Source organism: Zeus faber (genome assembly GCF_960531495.2).
Source record: "Zeus faber genome assembly, chromosome: 12".
Classification (NCBI taxonomy): Eukaryota; Metazoa; Chordata; class Actinopteri; order Zeiformes; family Zeidae; genus Zeus; species Zeus faber.
In genome coordinates, this window is record NC_137196.1 from 24,054,669 (window position 1) to 24,077,638 (window position 22,970).

General features: G+C 45.7%; 3 protein-coding genes across 4 annotated transcripts; 1 reads left to right on the plus strand and 2 right to left on the minus strand.

Moving 5' to 3' along the window:
* Positions 1-360: 360 nt before the first annotated feature.
* LOC307237994 (WD repeat-containing protein 48) lies at positions 361-10,256 on the plus strand (the record flags this gene model as incomplete). Its single annotated transcript, XM_080010826.1, has 18 exons — positions 361-432; positions 2,597-2,737; positions 2,893-2,971; positions 3,133-3,345; positions 3,470-3,558; positions 3,654-3,755; positions 3,874-4,098; positions 4,283-4,357; positions 4,616-4,718; positions 4,826-4,923; positions 5,033-5,140; positions 5,299-5,395; positions 5,488-5,583; positions 7,253-7,358; positions 7,850-7,937; positions 8,088-8,164; positions 8,347-8,539; positions 8,674-10,256. The coding sequence occupies 18 exons, from the start codon at positions 361-363 to the stop codon at positions 8,767-8,769; spliced, it is 2,058 nt and encodes a 685-aa protein (XP_079866952.1). The 3' UTR covers positions 8,770-10,256.
* A 143-nt stretch (positions 10,257-10,399) lies between these two features.
* Positions 10,400-15,317, minus strand: LOC307237995 (Golgi reassembly-stacking protein 1-like). Its single transcript, XM_080010827.1, has 9 exons — positions 15,137-15,317; positions 14,159-14,239; positions 13,815-14,018; positions 13,632-13,718; positions 13,269-13,399; positions 12,932-13,070; positions 12,714-12,822; positions 12,450-12,593; positions 10,400-12,052 (listed from the first exon to the last, which is right to left on the minus strand). Exons 1-9 carry the CDS (start codon positions 15,197-15,199, stop codon positions 11,547-11,549), a joined length of 1,464 nt encoding a protein of 487 aa, XP_079866953.1. The 5' UTR covers positions 15,200-15,317; the 3' UTR covers positions 10,400-11,546.
* A 420-nt stretch (positions 15,318-15,737) lies between these two features.
* LOC307238155 (cysteine/serine-rich nuclear protein 1-like) lies at positions 15,738-22,587 on the minus strand. 2 transcript variants are annotated; one of them, XM_080011034.1, is made up of 5 exons: positions 22,460-22,587; positions 19,783-19,973; positions 18,504-18,766; positions 18,085-18,387; positions 15,738-17,687 (listed from the first exon to the last, which is right to left on the minus strand). In XM_080011034.1, the coding sequence occupies exons 2-5, from the start codon at positions 19,964-19,966 to the stop codon at positions 16,653-16,655; spliced, it is 1,785 nt and encodes a 594-aa protein (XP_079867160.1). In that variant the 5' UTR covers positions 19,967-19,973; positions 22,460-22,587; the 3' UTR covers positions 15,738-16,652. The 2 variants fall into 2 exon arrangements, with proteins under 2 accessions (XP_079867160.1, XP_079867161.1); XM_080011035.1 differs by having other exon boundaries at positions 19,783-19,995; positions 22,460-22,557.
* Positions 22,588-22,970: the final 383 nt, after the last annotated feature.

A 22,970-nucleotide genomic window follows, 5' to 3' on the forward strand; every position in this document is an offset into this window, starting at 1 on the left:
TAGGTGATGTGTCCAGGATGCTGTGAGAGTGTTATTAGTAGTAGCATGCATGCTATAGCAAACTACTACTAATACTCCTATTACTATTACTACTACTACAACAACTACTACTACTACTACTATTACTACTACTACTATACTGTGTATAATCGGGTTTTGTCCGTCTTGTACGACTCAAACTGCCATTTGACATCTTTTTAAGAGGACTTGGAACCACACAGTCAGAACTACATTACCCAGTCAGAACTACATTACCCAGTCAGAACTACATTACCCAGTCAGAACTACACCGCGCAGTCAGAAACCTCCTTACCCACAATGCCCCAGTGCGAGAGTTTTCTTTTCCGGATGTGGCGTCACATGCGCTCACTGTCAACATGCAAGATGGCGACACATCATCGGCAAAATGCTGCTGGGCGGAGAAAAGTACAGGTAATTTGAAATTATTCCATTATTACTTAATGTCTGACGACGGTGATTGAGCAACCTTCCATGTAACAACGTGCACAGAGGACACTTGAGAGACTGGAAAATGCCGCTGCAAGAAGCAGAATGACTGTTCGCAACCGGGTCTGCAGCCGGCTACCCTTGCTAGCCTAGCTAAGGCTAGCTTGCTCAGCTAGCGTTAGCTACGCTTGCACTACCAATTCCACCATCATCACGAGTGAAATACAAATAGTTTGCACCCAGTGCGTTGGGTTACCAGCGTAATGACTGGGTCCCACTATGTTATCACTAACGTAAAGCTTCGGCTGCTTTAGCTTTCTCACGGTGCTTCTGGCTCGGTCTAATACCTGGGGCGACCAACGTCCAACGGTGGATCCAACGTGACAAATGCAATTGTTCAATAACACAATTCGTGTAATCACGAATATTCTCATGGAAACAGCTGTTATTGTCACGGGTCATCAGCGGAATAATACACCAACAGCTGGCTTATTACTACGGAGTTTGGGCCATATGTCTACCATTGCACTGTCGATGAAAATGAACGTGCACGATAAGAGATAAGAAAACTATTTATTAATCCCCTGAGAAATGTTGGTGTTACAGCAGTGAAAACAGTGCAAGAAAGAGATTGTAAAACAGAACATAAAAAACACATATGAGCCCAATATGAGTCAGTTATGAGGGAAGTTACGCCTAGGTAAAATACAGTATTAGAGGAAAAAATGTGGCATGACTATAATACCAGCTGTATAATTATAATACTACTATTATCACTAACAGTGATAATAGTAGTAATAATTATGGTTGTACAGCTTATAATAATGTGCATAGCTACAGACAGCAATACACAGGGCCCAGGTTAGGCGCAGGAATTGCACCAATGTAAAAAAAAACACCAAAAAATGGAAATAAATGATAACTAACATACTATTGACCACAAATATTATGTTAGCTTATACAAACTCTTGCGAACATTTCACAGCTTCACGGGGGAACCTAGAGACTACTGACACAAATTACAGTTTTCAGAGTTCCCGTGGAATGCAGCATCACTTCCTACCAACACGAATGACAGTTTTCCGAGTTCCCATGGAACGCAGCATCATTTCCTGCTGTCTCTTGTCAACCGGATACAAACTTGTAGCCTTTTCTTAACTGTTAATAGTGTGAGCAAGAGCACAAATCTTTGTAAACACTTGGGATGTCATGATTCTCCAAATCCACGATTCAATATGACTTTTGATTTTAAGGTCACGATTCAATTTTCGATTTTAAACATGTAGGGGTTTTTTTTTCAGCACTGATGGCCATGCAATTGTTAGACTATCAAGTCTTGATTTGTAAAGAAAAACACTTGTTTCTCAATGAGTAACTTTTATTTGAATAATAATAAAAATATGAGAATATTTAGCTGAGGGATGCAGCGCAGCAGACCCCTCAGCGGAGCTGACCACAGCTCGCCGAACTCCGAACCAAATTTCATGAAAGTTGTGGAGGAGCCCGCATGCCCCAGCACACACTGCATTTGTTTACCAGTGGATCTTGACCGCCCGGCGACCATGTTGGACAATATTACCCATAAATATACAGGGAGAATCAATACAATTACTTTGTTTCTTGTACGTGGGTTCCACGGTTTCTGAGTGCCCGGCACTTCCAGTCGGAGAATGGCTAGGAGAATAATAATAATAACATTCAGCGGGACCCCTAATTATAACTGCAGAGAAATAATAAGTGAAGGGATGGGGCTAAAGCCAAGATTCTGCAGAGGAGGGACCCAATGAATAGAGCACTTATTTCCCAGGACTAGATGTTTTGATGGAATGGGCCAATTTCGATAATAATTAATAATACGTTCAATATTTTATCAGTACCATTTGCCATTCTCCCTCTTTTAATATGCTGCTTTTCTGTTGCCCACACAGATCCTACCTACGCTATGTAAAAATATTTCTTACATTTTACAACCAGGGTCAAATTCCTTGTATGTGTAAGCACACTTGTACAGTAAAGCCTGATTCTGATGTCAACCCTTGAATGAGAGTGAAAATGAAAGTGAAAAGGTGAAGGTGTCCATTGATGTGTTTTGAGTCTCGGCTCAGCGAAGGGCAGACCGAGCTCATTGCTCATCCTCATTTTTTTTCAGGTTTCCTATGTTATTAGAGATGAGGTCGAGAAGTACAATCGAAATGGGGTGAATGCACTCCAACTGGACCCTGCACTAAATCGGCTCTTTACTGCGGGAAGGGACTCTATCATTCGAATATGGAGCGTCAACCAGCACAAAGTACGATTTTAATCTTTCACGTCAAATAAACAATTGTTTCTAAAACATTGTCATGCTTTTGCTCAAGTGCTGGAAGTAATATATCAGTGTAAGGGAATAGTATATCAGTTATCAACAATGAAAGAGTCACAAGTCTCTGATTTCTTTCTTTGTAGCAGGACCCATACATTGCCTCGATGGAGCACCATACAGACTGGGTTAATGACATTGTTCTTTGTTGCAATGGAAAAACATGTGAGTTTGATTATCGACAACAACTAAATCAGGGCTCTTTTGAGGTTGTCTTGTATGGTATTATGGTTGTCTGGCCACGCAACTTGCATTTGCCCTCATGTTATTATTCTACCATAGACCTACTTGACAATGTGAATACCATCAATGATCTTCTCTTTCAGTGATATCCGCTTCATCAGATACGACAGTGAAAGTGTGGAATGCACATAAAGGGTTCTGTATGTCGACGTTACGGACACACAAAGACTATGTAAAAGCATTGGCCTACGCTAAGGACAAGGAGCTGGTGGCTTCAGCCGGACTGGACCGACAGATCTTTCTTTGGGATGTGAACACACTAACAGCACTAACGGCATCCAACAATACTGTCACCAGTATGTGTTCCAGTTCACAGTCGTGTTGATTTTTGGTTGAACAATTCTGTTTTTAGTTTTATGTGTTCATCCTAGGTGCTATTTTTGTCCAGGCCACTGAACTGCTACCGTTCTGTCTCAACAGCGTCATCGCTCAGTGGAAATAAAGATTCAATCTACAGCCTAGCTATGAATCAAATGGGTACAGTCATCGTGTCGGGATCCACAGAAAAGGTTTGAATTGAATGCGTCTCCATCAGAGTCTTGTCTCCATGAAAGCCGATGAAATCTCTAATTTGGCTAATATTTAATTCTGATTATTTCCTAAGGTCCTGAGAGTTTGGGACCCTCGTACATGTGCAAAACTGATGAAGCTGAAAGGTCATACGGACAACGTTAAATCATTGTTGTTGAATCGAGACGGCACTCAGGTGAGTTAGGATGGCTGAGGATGTGCAGCTATCAGTTGCTTTTTCGCACGGGTAATCGTTTTTTTTATTCTCCCAGTGTGATTGAGCTGGATCTTTTTCCCCCCCCCGTGTGCTGCAGTGTCTATCGGGTAGCTCTGACGGTACCATCCGCCTATGGTCGCTCGGGCAACAAAGGTGCATCGCAACCTATCGGGTCCACGACGAAGGGGTTTGGGCATTGCAGGTCAACGAGGCCTTCACACACATCTACTCCGGAGGCAGGGACAAAAAGATCTACTGCACTGACTTGCGCAACCCAGACATCCGCGTGCTCATTTGCGAGGAGAAGGCTCCGGTGCTCAAAGTGAGTCCTCAAGCGTTGCTCTTACACAAGATGGGAAATGCGAATCACCAGATAAGCAGTTAGTTAATTGTGTCATGTTTCATTGCAGAACCAGTAAATGTGTACAGAAATGACCAGGCTGATTTGTTGCGCAGCCGTCGTTCTAACCGTTCAGTCATTGCACCTTTTGCTCTCTCTTGCACAGATGGAACTGGACAGATCTGCTGACCCACCTCCAGCGATCTGGGTCTCCACCACTAAGTCATCCGTTAACAAATGGGTAAGCATGCATGACACCTCTGTGGTGGTGTACTTGCTGTTGAAGCTAATGGCTCCGGCAGATCAGAGCAGATAGAGTCCTGCCTGTCTGACTGCACATAATGCCGTCTAATGGTAATCCCGGTGTAATTTGCGGAAAAGTTGGGGGATGCATTATGATGGCGGCTTTCGTACTAATCGCTCTACACGGTTTCCGTGGCATAATTTAGAGGTAATAATTTGATGTTCTGTGACCTGTTGTTTATGTTTTTCAATGTAGTCTCTAAAGGGAATGCATAACTTCAGAGCTTCAGGGGAATATGACAATGACTGCAGCACCCCGCTGACTCCACTGTGCACCCAACCAGAGCAAGTCATAAAGGGTATACTGTGTTGATTTATTTGAGTGTTTTGCAGTTCCATTTCTCTGGGATGTTATAGAATGCATTTACTTACTTGTTTACTTGTCCTTACTTGGTTTTTTTCCTAGGAGGTGCAAGTATTATCCAGTGTCACATCCTGAATGATAAGAGACACATACTCACCAAAGATACCAACAACAATGTGGCTTTCTGGGATGTTCTTAAGGTAACCTCCTGACTGCAGTCTAATAGGCTTCAGTGATTCCGTTGTCGAAACCTGTGTATGACTTAAGTCTGTATGCTATTTTGAATATAATCTCTGTTGTGACAAACAGGCCTGCAAGGGCGAGGATCTAGGGAAAGTGGAGTTTGACGAAGAGATCAAAAAGCGTTTCAAGATGGTCTATGTGCCAAACTGGTTCTCTGTGGACCTCAAAACCGGAGTGAGTTTCAAGCCAAGCTGATTAAAAGATTCTGCGTCTGTTTTCAGTTACGGCTGTGTCCAACTGTAATGGGAATTTAGAAAATGGAAACATTATGAGACAGGAACATTTTCGGTTTTGTTTTTCCTCCACCCCACCTTTGGTTTGGTGTTTAACAGATGCTCACTATCACATTGGATGAGAGTGACTGCTTTGCCGCCTGGGTATCTGCAAAGGACGCGGGATTTTCCAGCTCCGACGGATCAGACCCCAAGTGTATGATATTCGATTTCATATTTTAGGTGCCAAGATGTGTCTTTTAAGTTTAAACCTTGCAATAAAAGCTGTTGTCACTTCACTGTCCGCAGTGAACCTGGGTGGGCTGCTGCTCCAGGCATTACTGGAGTTCTGGCCCAGGACACACATCAACCCCATGGACGAGGAGGAGAATGAGGTCAACCACGGTAAGACGGTGGTGGTGGAGTTTAACTGACGAGGCTGATTTAATGTGTGTTCTTGTTGATGCTTTCTTGTGTGTGGAATTTATGCTACAATTGCAAACATTTGCAACTTTTGATTGAGTATTCAGTATCAACTCCGGCTGTACCGATCCCATATTCAGGATCGGTAACGGGTGTGATATGGGCCAAGCAACTGGATTGGATATCAGACATAATATACGTATGTTGTAATCTGATACCAGCGTCTGATGGATATCCCCCAGAAACTGTAGCATATCATTCACAACATGTTGTAAAGTAGCAGCGCGATGTACCATAAAGAGAAGTCAGGTGGTAAACAGTAGCAACAATACCATTGATTGAGCAAGACAAGTCTGCGGTGTGGAGTCATTTTAAGACAAGATGGAATAGAAACCGAAAACGGAATGCAATATATGCAACGTGAGCATTTGGAGGGGCGGCAAAGGACGACAAACATGATAAAGCACTTTTGTTATCTTATTGAATTGAATTGAGTTTTGCAGAGTTGCACTTTGAGTGATATTTGAATGTTTGAAAGCTGATTTCAACTGTTTATTTTATTTAAAAGTGTATCTCAATAAAATCAAGCAGCATTATTCTACAAGTCATGTTGTGCGCTTTGTATTTCTGTCAATGAGGAAATGGAGAACAGCTTAAGCGTGATAATTTTTTTATGTGGCTATCATAAGCAAATTAACAGCTTAGTAGTTGTGTGAGGGGAAACAAAGAAGATTTGGTCGGATTTGGCAGATACTCAAAGTTGGGGTATCTATATTAGATCAGAAATTAAAAAGTGGTGTCGTCCCCCTCCCCATTATCAACATTTCAGCCGGTATATCAAGCTTCCTTTATTGGTCAAACGTTTTAATGCACCAAGCTCCTGGGCCTTTTAACCCAGGATTGAAGTGTATTTTCATATTTGTGTTTGACGTCCATTTTTACGCATGGTGCCACTCTTTTGTTGCTTTAATTGGGGGCTGTTTGGTGTGTCAAGGAGTCAGTTTGATCCAGTCATTTCATTGCAACAATATAGACTTGTGTTTATTAGAACATGAAAAGCAGCTTTCAAACATTCAAATATCACTCAAAGCGCAACTTTGCGAAACTCATTTCAGAAGACATTTCCATGGGCCTTTCTTTAATATCTTGATGCGCCTCTTTAATATCTTGACACGCATGTCTTTTCTTTCGTATTTGAGATATTACTCGATACTGATACCTTCATTTAGACTGCTATGGGACCCGCATTCCATTCCTGCGTTCCAGTGTCATCCATGCCTGCTTTTATTCATCAACAGGCCTCTGTTGATTCTCTATCTGTTGGTTTGGATCTTTGTCAGTGACTGTTAGCAGCCTTGTGCTGATCATTCTCCTTTACAATACAATACAACATTTTAAAGCAATTTCAAGGTCAAAGACAAATATCTCTGTCCGAACGCGTTGTGCCCTCTGTTGCGCACGCTTTTGTCAACAGCACTTGTTTAGTGTGAGATGGTCAACTTGTTTAGTGAGTCTAGTTTCTTGGCTCAGGTAGTTTGTGGCTTGTTCAAACGTGATCAACTTTCCTACATTGTCAGCAGCCAATGTGCATTGTGTATTTTCCGCATTGGGCGTCAGGTTGTCTCATGATACGTGTCTCTCACTTCCTCAGTGAATGGGGAGCAGGAGCACCGTGTCCAGAAAGGAAATGGCTATTTCCAGGTGCCGCCACACACGCCCGTCATTTTTGGCGAAGCTGGGGGCAGGACCCTGTTTAGGTAAAGTCTCTCCAACACTCTGCCAAGAACATTTTAATGACTAGGGCTGCACAACATGGGGAAATTATGCAATGTGCATGAAATGTGTTTCACATTGTGATGACATTATAGGAAACAATATACTGGAACAAAATCTGAACAAAATGTAAAGATACTATATCATGGTATATTGAGCTTAAAGTATGTTAGGCATATAAGGTATGGGAAATAATTAAAAGATTTTATATTATATAAATTATATCAGTCATTGAGTTGGCTCGTGTGGATAGTGATATAGACCTCTCTGCAAGTCTGAGAGAGAGAGAGAGAGAGAGAGAGAGAGAGAGAGAGAGAGAGAGAGAGAGAGAGAGAGAGAGAGAGAGAGAGAGAGAGAGAGAGAGAGAGAGAGAGAGAGAGAGAGAGAGAGAGAGAGAGAGAGAGAGAGAGAGAGAGAGAGAGAGAGAGAGAGAGAGAGAGAGAGAGAGAATGATGACTCTTGTTTTGCACTACAGGCTGCTATGTAGGGATTCTGGTGGAGAGACGGAGTCGATGTTGCTAAATGAAACGGTTCCACAGTGGGTTATCGACATTACTGTAGATGTAAGTATTCAATGACTTTTTCTTATTTGAAGTGTCATAAATTGTAACACTGGTATGGGGAAATAATAAGTTCTCTGCTTGATCATTACTTTTGTGTTATTTGAATGCCTTAGATTCATATAAATGTGTCTCTCTCTCTCTTTCCTCCAGAAAAACATGCCCAAATTCAACAAAATCCCATTCTACCTCCAGCCTCATTCTTCTTCCGGTGCAAAAACTCTAAAGAAGTGAGTTGCCTTTCACATCCGCAATATAAATGTTAAAAAAAACACCACCTGCATAATTGGACAGTGACTCTCTGTACTTTCTGCTCTTGGTTTACTTCGGTTCCAAATCCCTCTGTATGAAGCTTTTTTTTTTTTTTGTTTGTTTCTTTTGTTTTGTTTTTCAACGTTGCTGTGTTCTGCAGGGACCGTCTGTCGGCGAGCGACATGCTCCAGGTGAGGAAGGTGATGGAGCACGTCTACGAGAAGATCATCAACCTGGACAATGAGTCGCAGACCACCAGCTCCTCGGCCAACGACAAGCCGGGGGAGCAGGAGAAGGAGGAGGACATGGCCATGCTGGCGGAGGAGAAGATAGAACTCATGTGCCAGGACCAGGTGGGCGCCGCCTCCTTTATCCCTTCACTCCCGAGTTGGATTTTGTTGAAATGACCCAAATGTCACTGACTTGTTTGTGGCTTTTTTTTTTTTTTATTTTATTTTTTTTTTTTTATTTTATTATTTTCATTCAGGTTCTAGATCCGAACATGGACCTGCGAACAGTAAAACATTTTATCTGGAAGAGTGGAGGGGACTTAACGCTTCACTACAGGCAGAAGTCGACGTGAGGGTCGTGACTCTGAAAAGGAAAAAAAGACGACGACAAAAAACAAACAAACAAAAAAAAAAAACCCCGAACTCCTTGTCATTTGCCAATCACCACCCACCTCTGACATATTGTACCCTCAACCCTATTGTGCGGTCAAGAGTCCCAGTATCATTGAGGACCCCGTGAGGTTTGTGATGACGTGGCTCGCGGGTGTGACGTAGGGAACTGGCCAGAGCGGGACACCAGGAAATTGAGTTTAGCGCAAAGTATTGGGGTTTATATTGGGACGCGCTGCGTCGCCGTATGTACAAACCGAAGGATATATTGCGAGCGTGTCATCAAGCACTCATTATTTTTTACATCTTTTGACTGCTTTGAGGTTTTTTTTTTGGGAGGGGGGGGTTTTCTCCTCCTGATTGACGTTTTTATTTTAATAAGAGCGATATCCAGTACGTGTTTGTGTGTGTGTGTGTGCGTGTGTGTGCGTGTGCGCGCACATGGATGTAGTAGACTGTTTGTTCTAGTACATTCCAGTCCTTGTACTACCAACACTCCACCGTCTATACCCCTCTCTCACCACTTAGGATTACACTTGGTCTCTGGGTAGTTTCACGGCCCCTCAAAGCGATCGACATCAGCTGTTTTTTTTTTTGTTTTTGTTTTTGTGTTTTTTTTTTTTTTTGCATCATCCATCTTAACTTGAATATAGCTTGAACCTCAGTGACAGAAGCACTTGTCTGAGCGTTTTCTTTTTAGCTGTGCTGTTATCAATGAACTGAATGTTCTTTTTTGTAGATATATGTACAACATTTTGGATTTAGGTGATTATTTTTCTTTTTTTTTTGATTTACAGCTTTTCTTTTGTTGTTGTACAGTTTAAAACTTAAAAAAAAAACTAACAGATTATTCTTCCAAATCCCAAAAAAAAGAGCACATTTATTAACAACATGAATAGACTTGGTTGGTAAAATGGCATTTGATTTTGCTACAACCCAGAATGCAGTTAACTAAATGTTTGTAGTTGTCCAAATCATCTTAGCAATCAGGATGTTATATAAGGTATATATATCTTCAAGAAACACACACACACACACACACACACACGCTTAATGCTGTGCTTGGATTCCAAACAGTGACTATATTGGCATAAGAAAAGCTGTTACTGTGGTAATTTCATTTAGATTAAATAGTAATTCAGTGTCATACAATTTGAAGGGGAATCTCAAAAACTGTAGTTATCTTCAAATCTTTACTGTGGTGCTTCCACCAAAGTGAAATATATAGTAATAGCTGCTCGCTCGGTATGTCACTGAGCACAAAAACATACTTTCCATTGTAAATTTTATTGACTTACTCTTCCCATTAAGAATGCGCTTTTTTCATAGTGGCACGCATTCACCAAGCTGTAATTAGCCACAATTTGGGATGGTTCATTATAATTAGGCCAACACACTATATATCTATATGGATATATCTATATAGATATATCTATCCTTGTTGTAATAACTTGTGAATGATGTATATTTTAGGCATTCAACAAAGAAATAAATTTGAATTGTTTAACAATTACAGATTTATTATTGTAATTAAAATGTCTTTCTCCTCCTGAATTTAACATGTTTTCAGTTGACTTGAATAAGAGAACAAGGGACAAAGTATTTTGTTTATTTTCACCTTTCATTTCACAATATTTTTACCATCAAAAGGAAGCTCACTCGTCTTGCGTTCAACAGCAGAATCTTTGTTTGCACTCATTCCTAATAAAACATACAAGTCATTGAAACACCTGCAAAAATATTTTTTCCTTTGTTTTAACACTAACATCTACATTAAAAGTTGAAAAAAGTATGTCCCAAGTAAAAGAAATTATTTAACAGTAGTATCACTAGTGTCAGAAATTGTGTACATATAAAATGTAATCTAATGTATTATATTACAAGCTTAATGCCTGGCAGAATAGGGTCAAGCTGCAGTCTACATGTGTGATGAACTTGCATAGATTGCAAAACAGAACTGTTAGAACTGCGTCTATGATCCTCACATAATGACCCCATAAAATCTGGTTTATAATGGTACCTATTGACCTTTCAAATTAAACTAAAACGTTTCGGTATTTCCACTGGAAACGCAACAAATCCCACATCCAGTATGCGCCGCAAACCCAACAAGCCATTGTATAAAATTATAATTAATTAAGTTATTTTGAAACACTGATTGATTGAATTGATCAAACTGAGATAATGCCTCACTTAGAATAAAAAAAAAAAAAAAGTATTTAAAATTGCACCGATACAATGAGCTCTTGTCCTTTGTGCCGTGAACAAGGAGGTCTAAATAGACGATAACTCAGACTTTTCCTTAACAGTCTGATCATTCCGCACATGGAAATTTAAAACAATAGATTTCAACTCATCACCATAAACGTGTGCCTGTATTATGCAACGTAGTGTTATAAAATGTGCATATATCTTTGGAAGTACTTGTCATTAATTCCACTGCTGTATGAAATGATTGTCGTGCAAGGTTGCGTCGTTTGCATACTATTTTACACTAAAAGATATGACCAGAACGGACTGAACCCTGTTAACTGACGGGTGCGGAATCGTATCCTAGTAATACCCAGATGTTTGAAGCTTCTGCAATGTAACAAGATTGATACTGGAGCAAAAAATAAAAAGTAAAATTTTACAACAAACGTACCATATAGGATAGCGCGTTTTGTTTCCTGGCTTTGCCCTTTGTTTCTTCCACCGGCTTCCCCGCCTGTTCGCTTAACGGTGGGTTTCCGTGATATTTTCACTGCTCTTGCCCATTATCATCACCATCGCCGCCGGCGGCACCACCATCATCATCATCATCATCATCATCACCACCAAAATCATCATCCCATTGCTGAAGAGGTGCCGCCGGCTCGCAATCCAGTGACCGCTCCGCTGAGACGACGATGTCGGGCTCCGCCGCGTCCGCGCAATCCTGTCCGAGAGGGTCGTCCGCCGCGGGGTCGCCGAGCGCCCCGGCCGGGAGGAGATCGACCTGAGGAGGGCGGGGAGACTCTGGGGGAGGGATGGGAAGGTCGCAGGGGGCCTCTAGGGAGTCTATCTGAGAAGGAGAGCCCGGGGTTTCACAGCAGTCAGCGGCAGAGCGGCTCAGGTCCGCGGGCTCCTCGGGGGCAGGAGTGGGGGCGGAGGGTGGGGTGGGCGACTCGGACAAGGTGGCAGAGGGAGGGGAGGAGAGATCCACGGCTTCCAGGGGGCTCGGCGCCTCCGGCTCGTCCTGTGTCTGGTCGTTGTCCTCCAGCTCCTCTGCAGGACAGTGAATAAGGAAACATATTTTTAGTTTGGGATTGAAGGTGGCGACTGTTGTTCAGTCCAATACAACAGAACAATCCATTCGGTGGGTCTCCTGGGAGTTGTAATCCATCTGCTCTTCTGCTCTTCTCTCAAATATCATTCGCATGATAATCATGGATTTTTTTTTTTACAGAGTTATATGTATCCAGATATTTAGAAAATACAATGTTAAGGAGGTTCAAACACACTGAAATATGGTATGTTGTGAGAAATGTTCATCGCGTAAATTTACATCTTAAATTCCCCAAAAAATATAATAACTCTGGAGAAAATAATTCTAATATGAAATTATCGCCCAGCACCAAAGAGACCCTTGAGTCGAGGGCGACGTGTTGCCACGGTAACTTGCCGACGCCAGAGATTTCGCCGTCCCTCTCCTCGTGCATGGCCAGCGCCGTGTTGGTCATATCGATGGACGACACAGACAGGTCCAGCCTGTCGGCGAGGTCGGCGGGGTCGGCGTTCAAAACCACCGCCTCGGATTCGCCGAAGCCTGGGTCAGACCGACAGAAGAGAGAGAGAAATAAATAAATAAACTCAGAAGGGCTCGTGAGGGAACAGAGGAGCTGCTACGGCAAGCGGGAGGCCGGTGGAATCAAACGCTCCACCTCACCTGGGTCCATGACTCTCTGGACCGGGGGGGGCAGAGGACTATCCTGGAGGGTGACCTGATCCAGCTCTAACGTGTCCTCACTCTGACCTGAGGCGGCCATCAAGGACGCCTGCCAAAAAAATAAAACATAAAATAAAAAGAATGAGTCCCATCATAAAAATGTGAAAACTTGTGACATCATCAAAAAGCGCGGGCGTCGGATATGCAGCGGCGCGCACCTCTGTGAATCCGTGGGTGGGTGTGACGGGGGCGGCGTCGCCTTCGGGAGGTGAGGGTGACGGAGACGGGGCCGGCGCCGCCACGCCGGGGTGAGCCGGGATCCGATGCAAGTAGCCGTAGCCGATGCCGCACCCCAAGCTGAAACGAGAGGGTCATTTCCGATATTTTTTTTGGTTCAAAAGCATGTGACCTCAACGTAAGGTGAGCTGGTAACACACACGGCGTGAGAGAGCGTGCGACCCCCACACAACCCTCCCTGAAAAACTGACGGCGTCGCCTCAAAAAAGAAAAAATAAATAAATAAAAATCAATGGGCGATTCCACATCACCGCCTACCTGCCCTCGCCTCCCCACGCTCCGTTGGGCGTGACGACCACCTCTCTGCAAGCGTCCGTCTCGGTGTTGTATGCCAGCAGCTTCAGGGGCTTTCCCTCGTGCATCTCGATCAGGGAGAAGAAGTCTTCTGACTGTAACGGTACAATCAAACGCCGCGAAATTAACCGCTGCAACCGCACACCCGACGGACGTCCACACACCGAGCGAGTTACAAAATCCAAAAGTGTCCTTTTCTTTAAACCTGACCGATTCTAATTTTGACGGAGCAAAGATTATGGTCAACGTCTTTGTTTTACCTGTAATCATTTCCAGCGCCGTATAATATTTAATTAATATAGAAAACAACATCGCGATGGGACTTACGTCTTGCAAAACCTGATCGGCTCCCACGATATAGTCGGTGTGGGGCTGAAGTCCTGCCAGTGCAGCCGGCGAATTGAGATCCACGTCCTTGAGGAAAGGAGAGAACAACAGCGGTTAAGCCCGGGGGAAGGGGTCGAGGCGTGCGCTGCGGCGGCGTCAGCCCCGGGGGGCTCGGCGGCTCACCAGGACGTGCCAGACGTTCTCGTTGGCCCCCTGGTAGCTGCAGAAGCGGACGCTGGCCCCCAGCAGGCCTTGTCCTCCCCACATGTTGCTGGGCACCACCTCCAGCTCCCGGACCCGCAGGGTTTTGGTGCTGTACACCTCCATCCTCACCGCCTTCTCCATGTTGGCTTTCAGCAGCTCCTTCAGCAGCTCGTTCTCTTCGTTCTGGTGCGTTGAAATGAGAGAAATGTCCGCGTTGACAACGTACCATCGGACATTCTGCCCGTACCGTCGGCCTAATCGTGAGGCCACGTATGGATGAGGAATTTGAGTAATTATTCTTGTGTTACAAACAATAGACTTACCAATCTGTTGTTGTCGAGGGACAGAATGAAGTCAAAAAAGGGCTCCAGTCCGGCATTTCCTGCAGGTGAATTCTCCTGCACCTACAACACACGGAGCACACATTGAGCCAGGTCAGCCAGGTGAGCCAGGTGAGCCAGGTCAGCAAGGTGCGCAAGGTGCGCAAGGTGAGCCGGGCACTGGTCCGTGCAGATGGATGGATTTGACTTATTACAACTTCCTAATGCATGCATTATAGAAACTGTTTATTTGACTTAATAAACATTAAGGCAAATAGTTTACATTTTTCTACAGTACACATAATATTAAAAGTAAGTATTTAAAGTCTCGGGAGTCTGCAGCCATGTTTACAGCTAGATAGATCCTTATTAGTCCCCGGATGCAACTTGCACGGCAGCGCACCCCACAACAACAACAACAACAACAACAACCACCACAAAGTAATAGGAATGATATTAAATGGTAATTGCAATCAACTTAAAAATTACAACAACAACAACAACAACAACAACAAAAAAAAGGATGGGCAATATCGATTAACCTGAAAATTAATTTAAAAGGGAAATACACAATAAACCCCAATTTTAAGAAGAAAAAAAAAATCCTCCGCTTCGACCACTCGCACTGCCAAATGGAAGAGATTGCGCAGGGTTTACGTACAAACTTCGACCTCGTACACATGAGATAAAAAAAACCTGTATAGACCGCTTGGACCCAAGTGGCAAACAAAATGGGTGATACCGACACAACAACGCCACGGACGGCGCGGCAAGGGATTAGCGTTGTAACACCCCCCCCCCTGTCCGACGTGTCAGCCCGGCGGCAGAGCGACCCGTGTTCCTGCCGTCGCCGCACGTCGTCAACTGTCGGCTCGAGGAGCCACCTCAACACATCTCGGCCGCCGGCGCCGCGAGCAGCTCGACGTCCACACGCCCGCCGCGCTCCGCGACGCTACGCCGCCCGCTTGCAACGGCGCTCACCCCGTGCACATGGTATCCGTAGGCTCCCCCGTCCGCCGCGTCCGAACTCTGAGACAAGCCCATCGCGAAACAGTGAATCCCGAATGTTTTGGTTTTGGTTTTTTTTTTTGTTTTTTCCTCTTCTGTAATTTCAGCCGCGGACCCGCCTCCCCGGGGCTCTTACTGACAGTCCGCGGCCATCTTGTTCGGACGCCGCGCACACGGAGCGGCTGCAGCCAGACCGGAGCGGCCGAGCGACGAGGCCGACGCGCGCTCAGGCGAGAGCAATCGACTTCAGCGCGCGGATCGGGGTACTCTGCCGACGTCATCTGAATGCGGGTGACGTCGGCAGGCCAGCGTCAGGTCGAGCCCAGGGCATGCAAAAGAGGAAAAAACAACCCCGTGTAAACGTTTATTGATAGATTTGTATATTTTATTTCATTAAAAAAAAAAAAAAAAGTTTTTAAAAATGCATAAAGCGTGGAAATCATGTAAATAAATCTTTAAAATAAATGTACAGAAACATTATTGGCATGTTTCAATTTTCATGATATATATACAAACACACACACACACACACACACATTTCAAGTACATTTTAATTTTGTTTTCTTGTCACAGATACAAAATGTTTGGTGCCAGTTTGGCAATAATTGTATGAGATTTGTGATACCTGACTTAAGAATGTGATTTTGAATTTCATTTTGAAAGGAAACTCGCAAACTGATATTCTTGGGTGCAACATTATAACTCCCCATAAATAACATGTTTGAAAATAATATCCAAACGAACAAACCCTCGGAGAGCACGATTGTGATATATGATCGGTCGCATTTCAAATGTACAATTACAGCTCGGCAGCTTGTTTGCCGTGATACAATACAACCCGCTGCAATCTTGGGTTACAAAAGTTATTTCCAGAACAAGAAACAATGTATTGTATGGTATTATAAGCTGCAGCAGCAGCCAATACAGAACTATGAGAATACAGCACAGTGCCAAAAGCAAAGCCAGAAGAACATACAGAAATGAGAGGAATCTCAGCAATGTTTATTTTCCAATGCCACCGTGAGCAACATAGTGAAGGTAAAGAAGTATAGAACCTGTTTCATTGCACCCTTATATCTGCTCAGTCCCGGGTCCATCAAGTCATTCCTGAGTACTGACATTGGTCAACTTGAAACAGCCAATTATTTAAACAATAAAATAAAAATCAGTAAATAAGTTAATCAGTTCCAAAACCTTTATCATTGCAACATACAAAATACAATACTTTTAAAGCGCAAAGAAATTAAATAATGCGTCGGAACCCCGCACATAAAAGGTGAAAAGGAAAAACGTGACGTGGGGGGGTTGACAGTTATCCGTGTCTTCTTTGCTACAAAGACAGCTTTGAGTCCCTATGAAATATCCCGCCGTAGGAAAAGAGAGTATTTTATTAAACATAAAGTTGTACTTTAAATATCAGTTTAAATATACAAAACAGCAATCTCGATGTTTTGCGGAATTAACAGTTGATCACCATGGGACGAAACCGTCACTGTAATACCTCCAAGAGCAGGTTATCTGCGAAGGGATGACTTTGCTCGGCGCCGGTTTCGCACAAGCCAATCAGAGACTCCAGGAGGCAAGCGGCCGACTCGTACCGCGGGAGGCTGGGGGAGCTGAAGATCTGGACGTGGCGGACGCCGCCCGGGTGACCGCGCCCTTTGAAAGGGTCGCGCAGCAGCCCGGAGGTGTAGTCGCAGTCAAAAAACTCCAGGTCCGAGTCTGAGGAGAGGCTGAGGTCTACGTAGGCGCCCGAGGAGTAATCTGCGGAGGGGGAGGCCGCGTGGGGGAGGTCCTCCAGGGAGCCGTCACAGAAGAAGTCGGTGGCCTCGTTGGCGTTCTCGTCCAGGTAATTTGCTGGAGCGGCCCGACCGGCGTTGTCTTTGAGTTGGCCCGCTGCGCTGGACGTACAGATAGGCACCACCGGGCCAGTGGCGGTGCTATAAAGGCCAGCGTTGCCGATGTTCTGGGGCAGTGGTTGTCTGATGCATTTCGGGTGGGCGTCACCGCTCAGTGGACAGTTGGCATTTCTAGAGTCGGAGAGGCCGAGGACAGGGGCCGACCCTCCGTCAGCCGCCTCAGGCACGCTACGCACCGGCGCGCTTATCCCTGCATCACCGTTTTCACTGTGGGTGGAGGAACAAGAGGAGTCCGTCATGTCGCTACTGCAGCTGTTCTCCTCCGCGACAGGCTGTTCTGGAAGGAAGTGGAAGGTGGGGGAGCAGGGCATGGTGAACTGGGGGCCGTCCTCGTCCACGCAGCACCAGAAGGGACAGCCCTTGTCCCGGGCGGCGCCCGATTCTGGAGGCGTCTCGTCCTCGACCTCCTCCTCTCGCAGCCTCTCCGGATCCCCGCTCCGGTCCGCCTGGGCCGGCGTTTCCACTGGCAGCCTCAGCTCCAGCTGGATTCTCATGATCGTGTGAATGTAGTGCGTCTGGACCCGTCGGGAGTTGAACTCGATGCGTCCCTGAGCGTTTCCGCAGCCGTCCTTGGTGCAGCCGCAGGGAAAGTTGGAGCGGTCCATCTGAAGCACAACATCGGCAAAATAATAGTAAATAAATAATAATTTCATCGTAAATAAATTCAAAGCTAAAGCAGAAAAAAATATGCAACCTTGCCTGTCAGTCCAATACCAGGCTGAGATACAGTATTGGTAACCCCAGTAAAAAATATATATAATGCCAAGAGACTTATTACAGATGCCAGATATTAAAGAAAAATGATTTAATTTCTGCTCTCCTGAATTGGAGAAACTGGATGTTGGGCCAATTTTTGTGGTCTAATGGGCCAGAACTAACGGTTCCAATCGATCGGATCGGCCCTGGATACCTGCTGATGCCTAAAGTGTGGGATTCAGAATCTGTATCAGCGATGAAAATAAATAAATAAATTAATATTGGCTTAGTACTAATGACTCGTACCTGGCACTTGATCCCCGCCAGGCTGCAGGCACAGGTCTCTGGCTCACAGAAATCCTGGCAGTCGCACCCGCAGTTCTCCCTGGAGAGACGCAGGGCGTGCAGCTGCTTCTTCTCCTCCTTGTCGATTCTCTTCACCCCCGCCGCCCGGAGCAGGGCCTGCCTGTGTTTGTAAGAGTAGGTCTGCGGGAAACCCCCTTCCTCCAGCTCCGCGTCACTAATAGGAGCGTCACAGTCCCCGTTCGGGACCTGATCCGCCGTGAGTCTCTCGGCTTCTCTCTGGTCGATGGCGCCGCTGGCGATCAACTGGAAAAGGCAAAGTACCGCTACTAATCTTTTCCCCGCGGCTGCTCGGGTATAGCCGGGTGGTCGGCGCACCTCCGATATACTTTATATTAAGACGGAAATTCAAGCCCGCTCACCTTGTGCCGCCACGCCTCCAGTCCCTCCTGTCGCCGCCTTTCCCCGATCCGCTCGCGGCACCTCCGCCGCCGCTCCAGCGCGTGCTCCGCCAGGGTGTACCTGCGGAGGGAACTGTGCCTCCACGCCATGCCCAGGGTGGCACCTCCATGGCTGGGCACGCTGGTGAAGCCCTGGCACACCGGGAAGTGGAACACCGTCACCGCGTCGAAGCGCACCCTGCCCCGCCCGCTCGCGAGCCTGCGCCTTTTCGGGGCGGAGCAGGCTGGACATAGGGAAAGAAAGAGAAAAAAAACCAAAACAAAAACAGCTAAGTAATTCTATTTCAATTTGAAGGGGCCCGTCGTGTAGCTCCCTGTGTGGCCACTAGATGACACACCGAGCGGCTGTCTATGGGTCAATAGTTTAACATAAACGTGGAGAGGAAATGCCAGGCGGACGGTCTGCTGCAACAGCAGAGGGATCAAGAGAGGAGAGGGGAAAACAAGAGCAGGTCAAAGTACTGCTTTTCAGCTGTCGGCCGACACATTTTTAACCCGAGGACCTCCGTCCCCGCCCTTATTTTCGGAAGCCGTCAAGCGACGGATTCCGGCTCAAAACATTCGGTTTTGACCAACCGTTCAAGCCTACGTGCGCATGGCCAGAGCACGCGTACGCACGGCGCACACATAAGACTCACTTTTCAGGGATCTCAGTTTGATTAGTCAGACTGCGTGCGCAACTCTGACCGGCTGACTAAGCTGGTTTCAGCTGCTGTTGTGTCTAAAAATAATACTGCACATTAGGGCGCTGTTTACACCGTGACTCAACCATAACAAGTAGTGCCTTTAACACCGTGGCATGCATTCAATAACTATACAGTATATAGACTAAACCAGAATTACATTTTTTATTTTAATGAAGCTACCGGACACTACTTAGTCAGAAGCACCCTGCTATTCTAAATGATTCCACAACATCCTGTCGCTCAAAGAAATGCTCTTCAACAGCACTGGATGGAAATGTCAGATGCAAGTCACTCTCTGTGCGCTGCTGGAGGACTGCTGTAGAGAAACCTTTTTCCATATCAGTAACTCATAATAGTTCTGCCGTAGGGCGATAAGGAAACACTCCTAGAACACACACACACACACACACACACACACACACACACACACACACACACACACACACACACACACACACACACACACACACACACACACACACACACACACACACACACACGCCAGATAAGGAAGAGGTTTGAATTACTCGCCGGGCGCTGACGCCGACACTCACCGGGCCGAGCGGCGGGCGAAGAGGGGGCGCCGGACGCCAAGGCCCGGACGGAGGACGAGCTCCTCTCCCCGTCGGACCCCCGCCCCGGGGTGGCGGGAGGAGGGGAGGGCGCGGGAGGGGGGGAGGGCGGGTGGCGGCGAGCATCATCCACCTCAGCAAACTTTCTTTTGAGGATCCCTCGCATTGCTCGACTGCGGATGATCAGAAAAGATTCTGTAGGGCGGGAAATACATATGAAAAAGTGGCAGCAATATTAAATATCCATATATTACCTTGACACAAGGTGTTTATTATGCTGCAGCCTTCAAATAAATCTATGACGCAGCAGAGTGTGCAGCTCCTATTTGTTCTAGATCAAACTCTTTAATACCCTTTAACGCCAGCACCTCCGTCAGGACAGCGGGAGCTTGTTTATTTTCCTGTTTACATAAATATTTGGCATACCAGTCTGGCAACCCGACGAATAAAATAAAGCAAACAGTCGAACGAGCAGTTGTGGCTGGATCCACTTGAACGCAAAGCCAAAAGATAACCCCGAGCGCCTTCAACACCGAGGCTTCATGCAAATGCCGTCGTCCCCGAACGTTGTGGTTTTGCGGCGACGAGGTTTTCCGTCTCCAGCCGGTGGCTCAGCGACACGCGCAGGCTCAGTCACCGACATGCTGCTTTAAGTTCATGACACCGGCGGGGGGTGGGGTGGGGGCGTGGGGGCCCAGTGGAGTTCTGCGGCCCTGCTGGTTGAGCCAGTTTCAGGATATCGGCTTGTTTAGGATAATCGAATGTTTAAAGCGATTTTCCTCCAAACTGACGTTCTTTGCATCGATATGTCAATCGAAATCCACTCCTGCTAAACACTTGTTGGAGACTCAACACAGCAGGAAAAAAAATAAATAATCAATAGCTCTTTTCTCCCGTTCCACAAGGAGTAATTAACATTCCAATGATTCCTTGAGTCTTTTTTTATTTTTTTTATGAAGAATACATGGAAACAGTCAGCACAATGAAGGGGCTGAATGTTTGATGTGCCATTTTTGGATCATGCCATGGAAAATACATGCGTGGCAATCCAACCAGTACTTTGTGCCATTAAACCCCTGTTGAATACATGTACGAGTGAAAGGGGAAATAACCACAGCCAGAACAGCTGAAGGGGTCTGTAGCTTGTTCTCCCGTGAGATTGTGTGCATGGACGTGCACTTTTAAAGCCCCAGAGAAGGTGTTAGGCGGAATGTTTCACCCAAAACCAGTCTTTGAAACAGCACAACGTGCGTGCATGTCGAGCCGGCGCAAACGGCGAGGGGCGTCAGAGTCGCAGGAGGAGATTGGCTGGTGGCTCGAGAGGAACAATGGAAACCACGGGCTACCTGGCTCCCGTCTCCGCCTACTACTGATAGTGTGCAGTGGCGAGAACAGGCTGTCCTCCAGAAGACACTGCCAAAGCCCTGTGGCAACCGAGGCGTGACACAGAAAGTCATTCAGGATGGATAAGACAAGGGGCCTCTGATTGTCAGCAGTGAGCAAATACTTTAACCAGGCAGGCCCAAGTGTGCACACGGACCAGCTTCCTGGATCCATCCACGCACCGGAGGAACCAGTGACAGTCTCTCGTGTCGTGACCTGCATTTTTTGAGTTCACCTCGCTCTGAGCGAGGCAGCCGATAACCTTTAACAATAAGACAAACTCGTCGTATTTGAAAAAGACTCCCCTTCTGATAAGCTTTATTTGTATAGCGCCTTTCATACGCAACTTAAAAGTGCATTGCATTAATGGGAGGCAACAATGACAGCAATAATAATAATAATAATAATATAGAAAAAAGCAAACAAGCAAAATGCATAACTGTGCATAAGTGTTATGCACTTTTATGCATTATGTATCATGCAATAGTGAAAATGTATGAGTTCTACCATCCAAAATCTACTAGTCTGGTTAGAATTCTGCAAAGGCAACTTGCTGTGAAGAGAAAGTGTCCTCCCAAATAAAAATCATTCGTGGCACTGACATTACAGTTGGATGGCTACACGTGTTTGTTTACACTCTGAGCAAATAAATAATTCAAAGAAGTTCCTGCACGCACGCACGCACGCACGCACACGCGTTAAGTGCGTGCGCATCCGCAGCTCGGTCATGGATTTATATCTAATAACGCGCATTCCAGTCCAGCTGCACGCCCTCGGAGCGGGGTCTGCATGAAACATTTAGCGCTCGCTCCCCGAACTGAGGCTGTTTCCTATTGGACAGAACCGCCATTCACACTTCAGCAGCTGACCTCCTCACCCTGGAGACACGGCGCTCCTGCAGCCACAATGACAACATTGTTCTCCCCTCTTATACTTTCTAAAAACATGGCCCAGGAAAAGAAGAAGAGAAAAAAAAAAAAAAAAACCCGCACGCAAGGCACGGAACGCGAACGAAACAGCCTCCGAAGATCTGGAAGTTTCAATGACACAGCCCGGGTTTATGATCACGATGCAAACTTTTTGTAAAAAAAAAAAAAAAAAAGTAAATTAATTTCACATTATAAAATAAATAAATACATTAACATTGAATATTTCGAAAATAAAAGTAAATAAATTGATGTTTATTTAAATTATGTTCAACGTCTATTGAGTTGTCTCGATGAAGACCATACGCGGTCATGCATTTTAATGGAAATCAATTTTAATTTGTACTCACCATGAATGACTTGGTATAACAACAACGACGGTAACAATATTAAAGCCAGACGCGGGGGTCGCGGTGGGATGTTATTATCAGCGTTGCCCGTGATAAGGATCCCCAAGTCTCGCGCAGCTCTGCATGTTATCTGCCCTTCCTCTCGAGAAGCTGCACAGTAGCAGGGCGGAATACGTCACACCCCCGTCCCCCTCCGTGCGTCTGACGTCACACCGGAGGGAGGTGGGGCAACGCGCGGTGCTGCCCCCAGCGCCCGCGCGGCTTCCTGTCTGGGGCGGTGGGAGCGGCGCCCGGGTCCAAAATTGACCCCGGTCGCGGTGAAAGTACTATATTGACGTTTCTACTCAAGTGAAAGTTTATTATTCAGTGCGCTCACCCTCAGGCTCAGACGACCTCGAACTATTTGACGCCACACATTAACGAGCTGCTATGTCTGTCAATAGACGCGGTGTTCGTTGCGTCGCGTTTTTTGTTTTTTTTCTGCGTTTTGCGTTCTGAACACACCAGGTAC

What these genes read in the sequence shown, in the direction of transcription:
- LOC307237995 (XM_080010827.1), bottom strand. Translation starts at nt 15,199, where the DNA reads ATGGGCTTGTCTCAGAGTTCGGACGCGGCGGACGGGGGAGCCTACGGA. An exon ending in AGAACGTCTGGCACGTCCTG is followed by an intron (nt 13,719 to 13,814) that starts GTGAGCCGCCGA and finishes CCTTTCCTCAAG; the next exon opens with GACGTGGATCTCAATTCGCC. An exon ending in CCACCCACGGATTCACAGAG is followed by an intron (nt 12,823 to 12,931) that starts GTGCGCGCCGCT and finishes TTTTTTTGGCAG; the next exon opens with GCGTCCTTGATGGCCGCCTC.
- LOC307238155 (XM_080011034.1), bottom strand. Translation starts at nt 19,966, where the DNA reads ATGCGAGGGATCCTCAAAAGAAAGTTTGCTGAGGTGGATGATGCTCGC. An exon ending in TTCGCCCGCCGCTCGGCCCG is followed by an intron (nt 18,767 to 19,782) that starts GTGAGTGTCGGC and finishes CCCTATGTCCAG; the next exon opens with CCTGCTCCGCCCCGAAAAGG. An exon ending in TGGCGGGGATCAAGTGCCAG is followed by an intron (nt 17,688 to 18,084) that starts GTACGAGTCATT and finishes GTTGTGCTTCAG; the next exon opens with ATGGACCGCTCCAACTTTCC.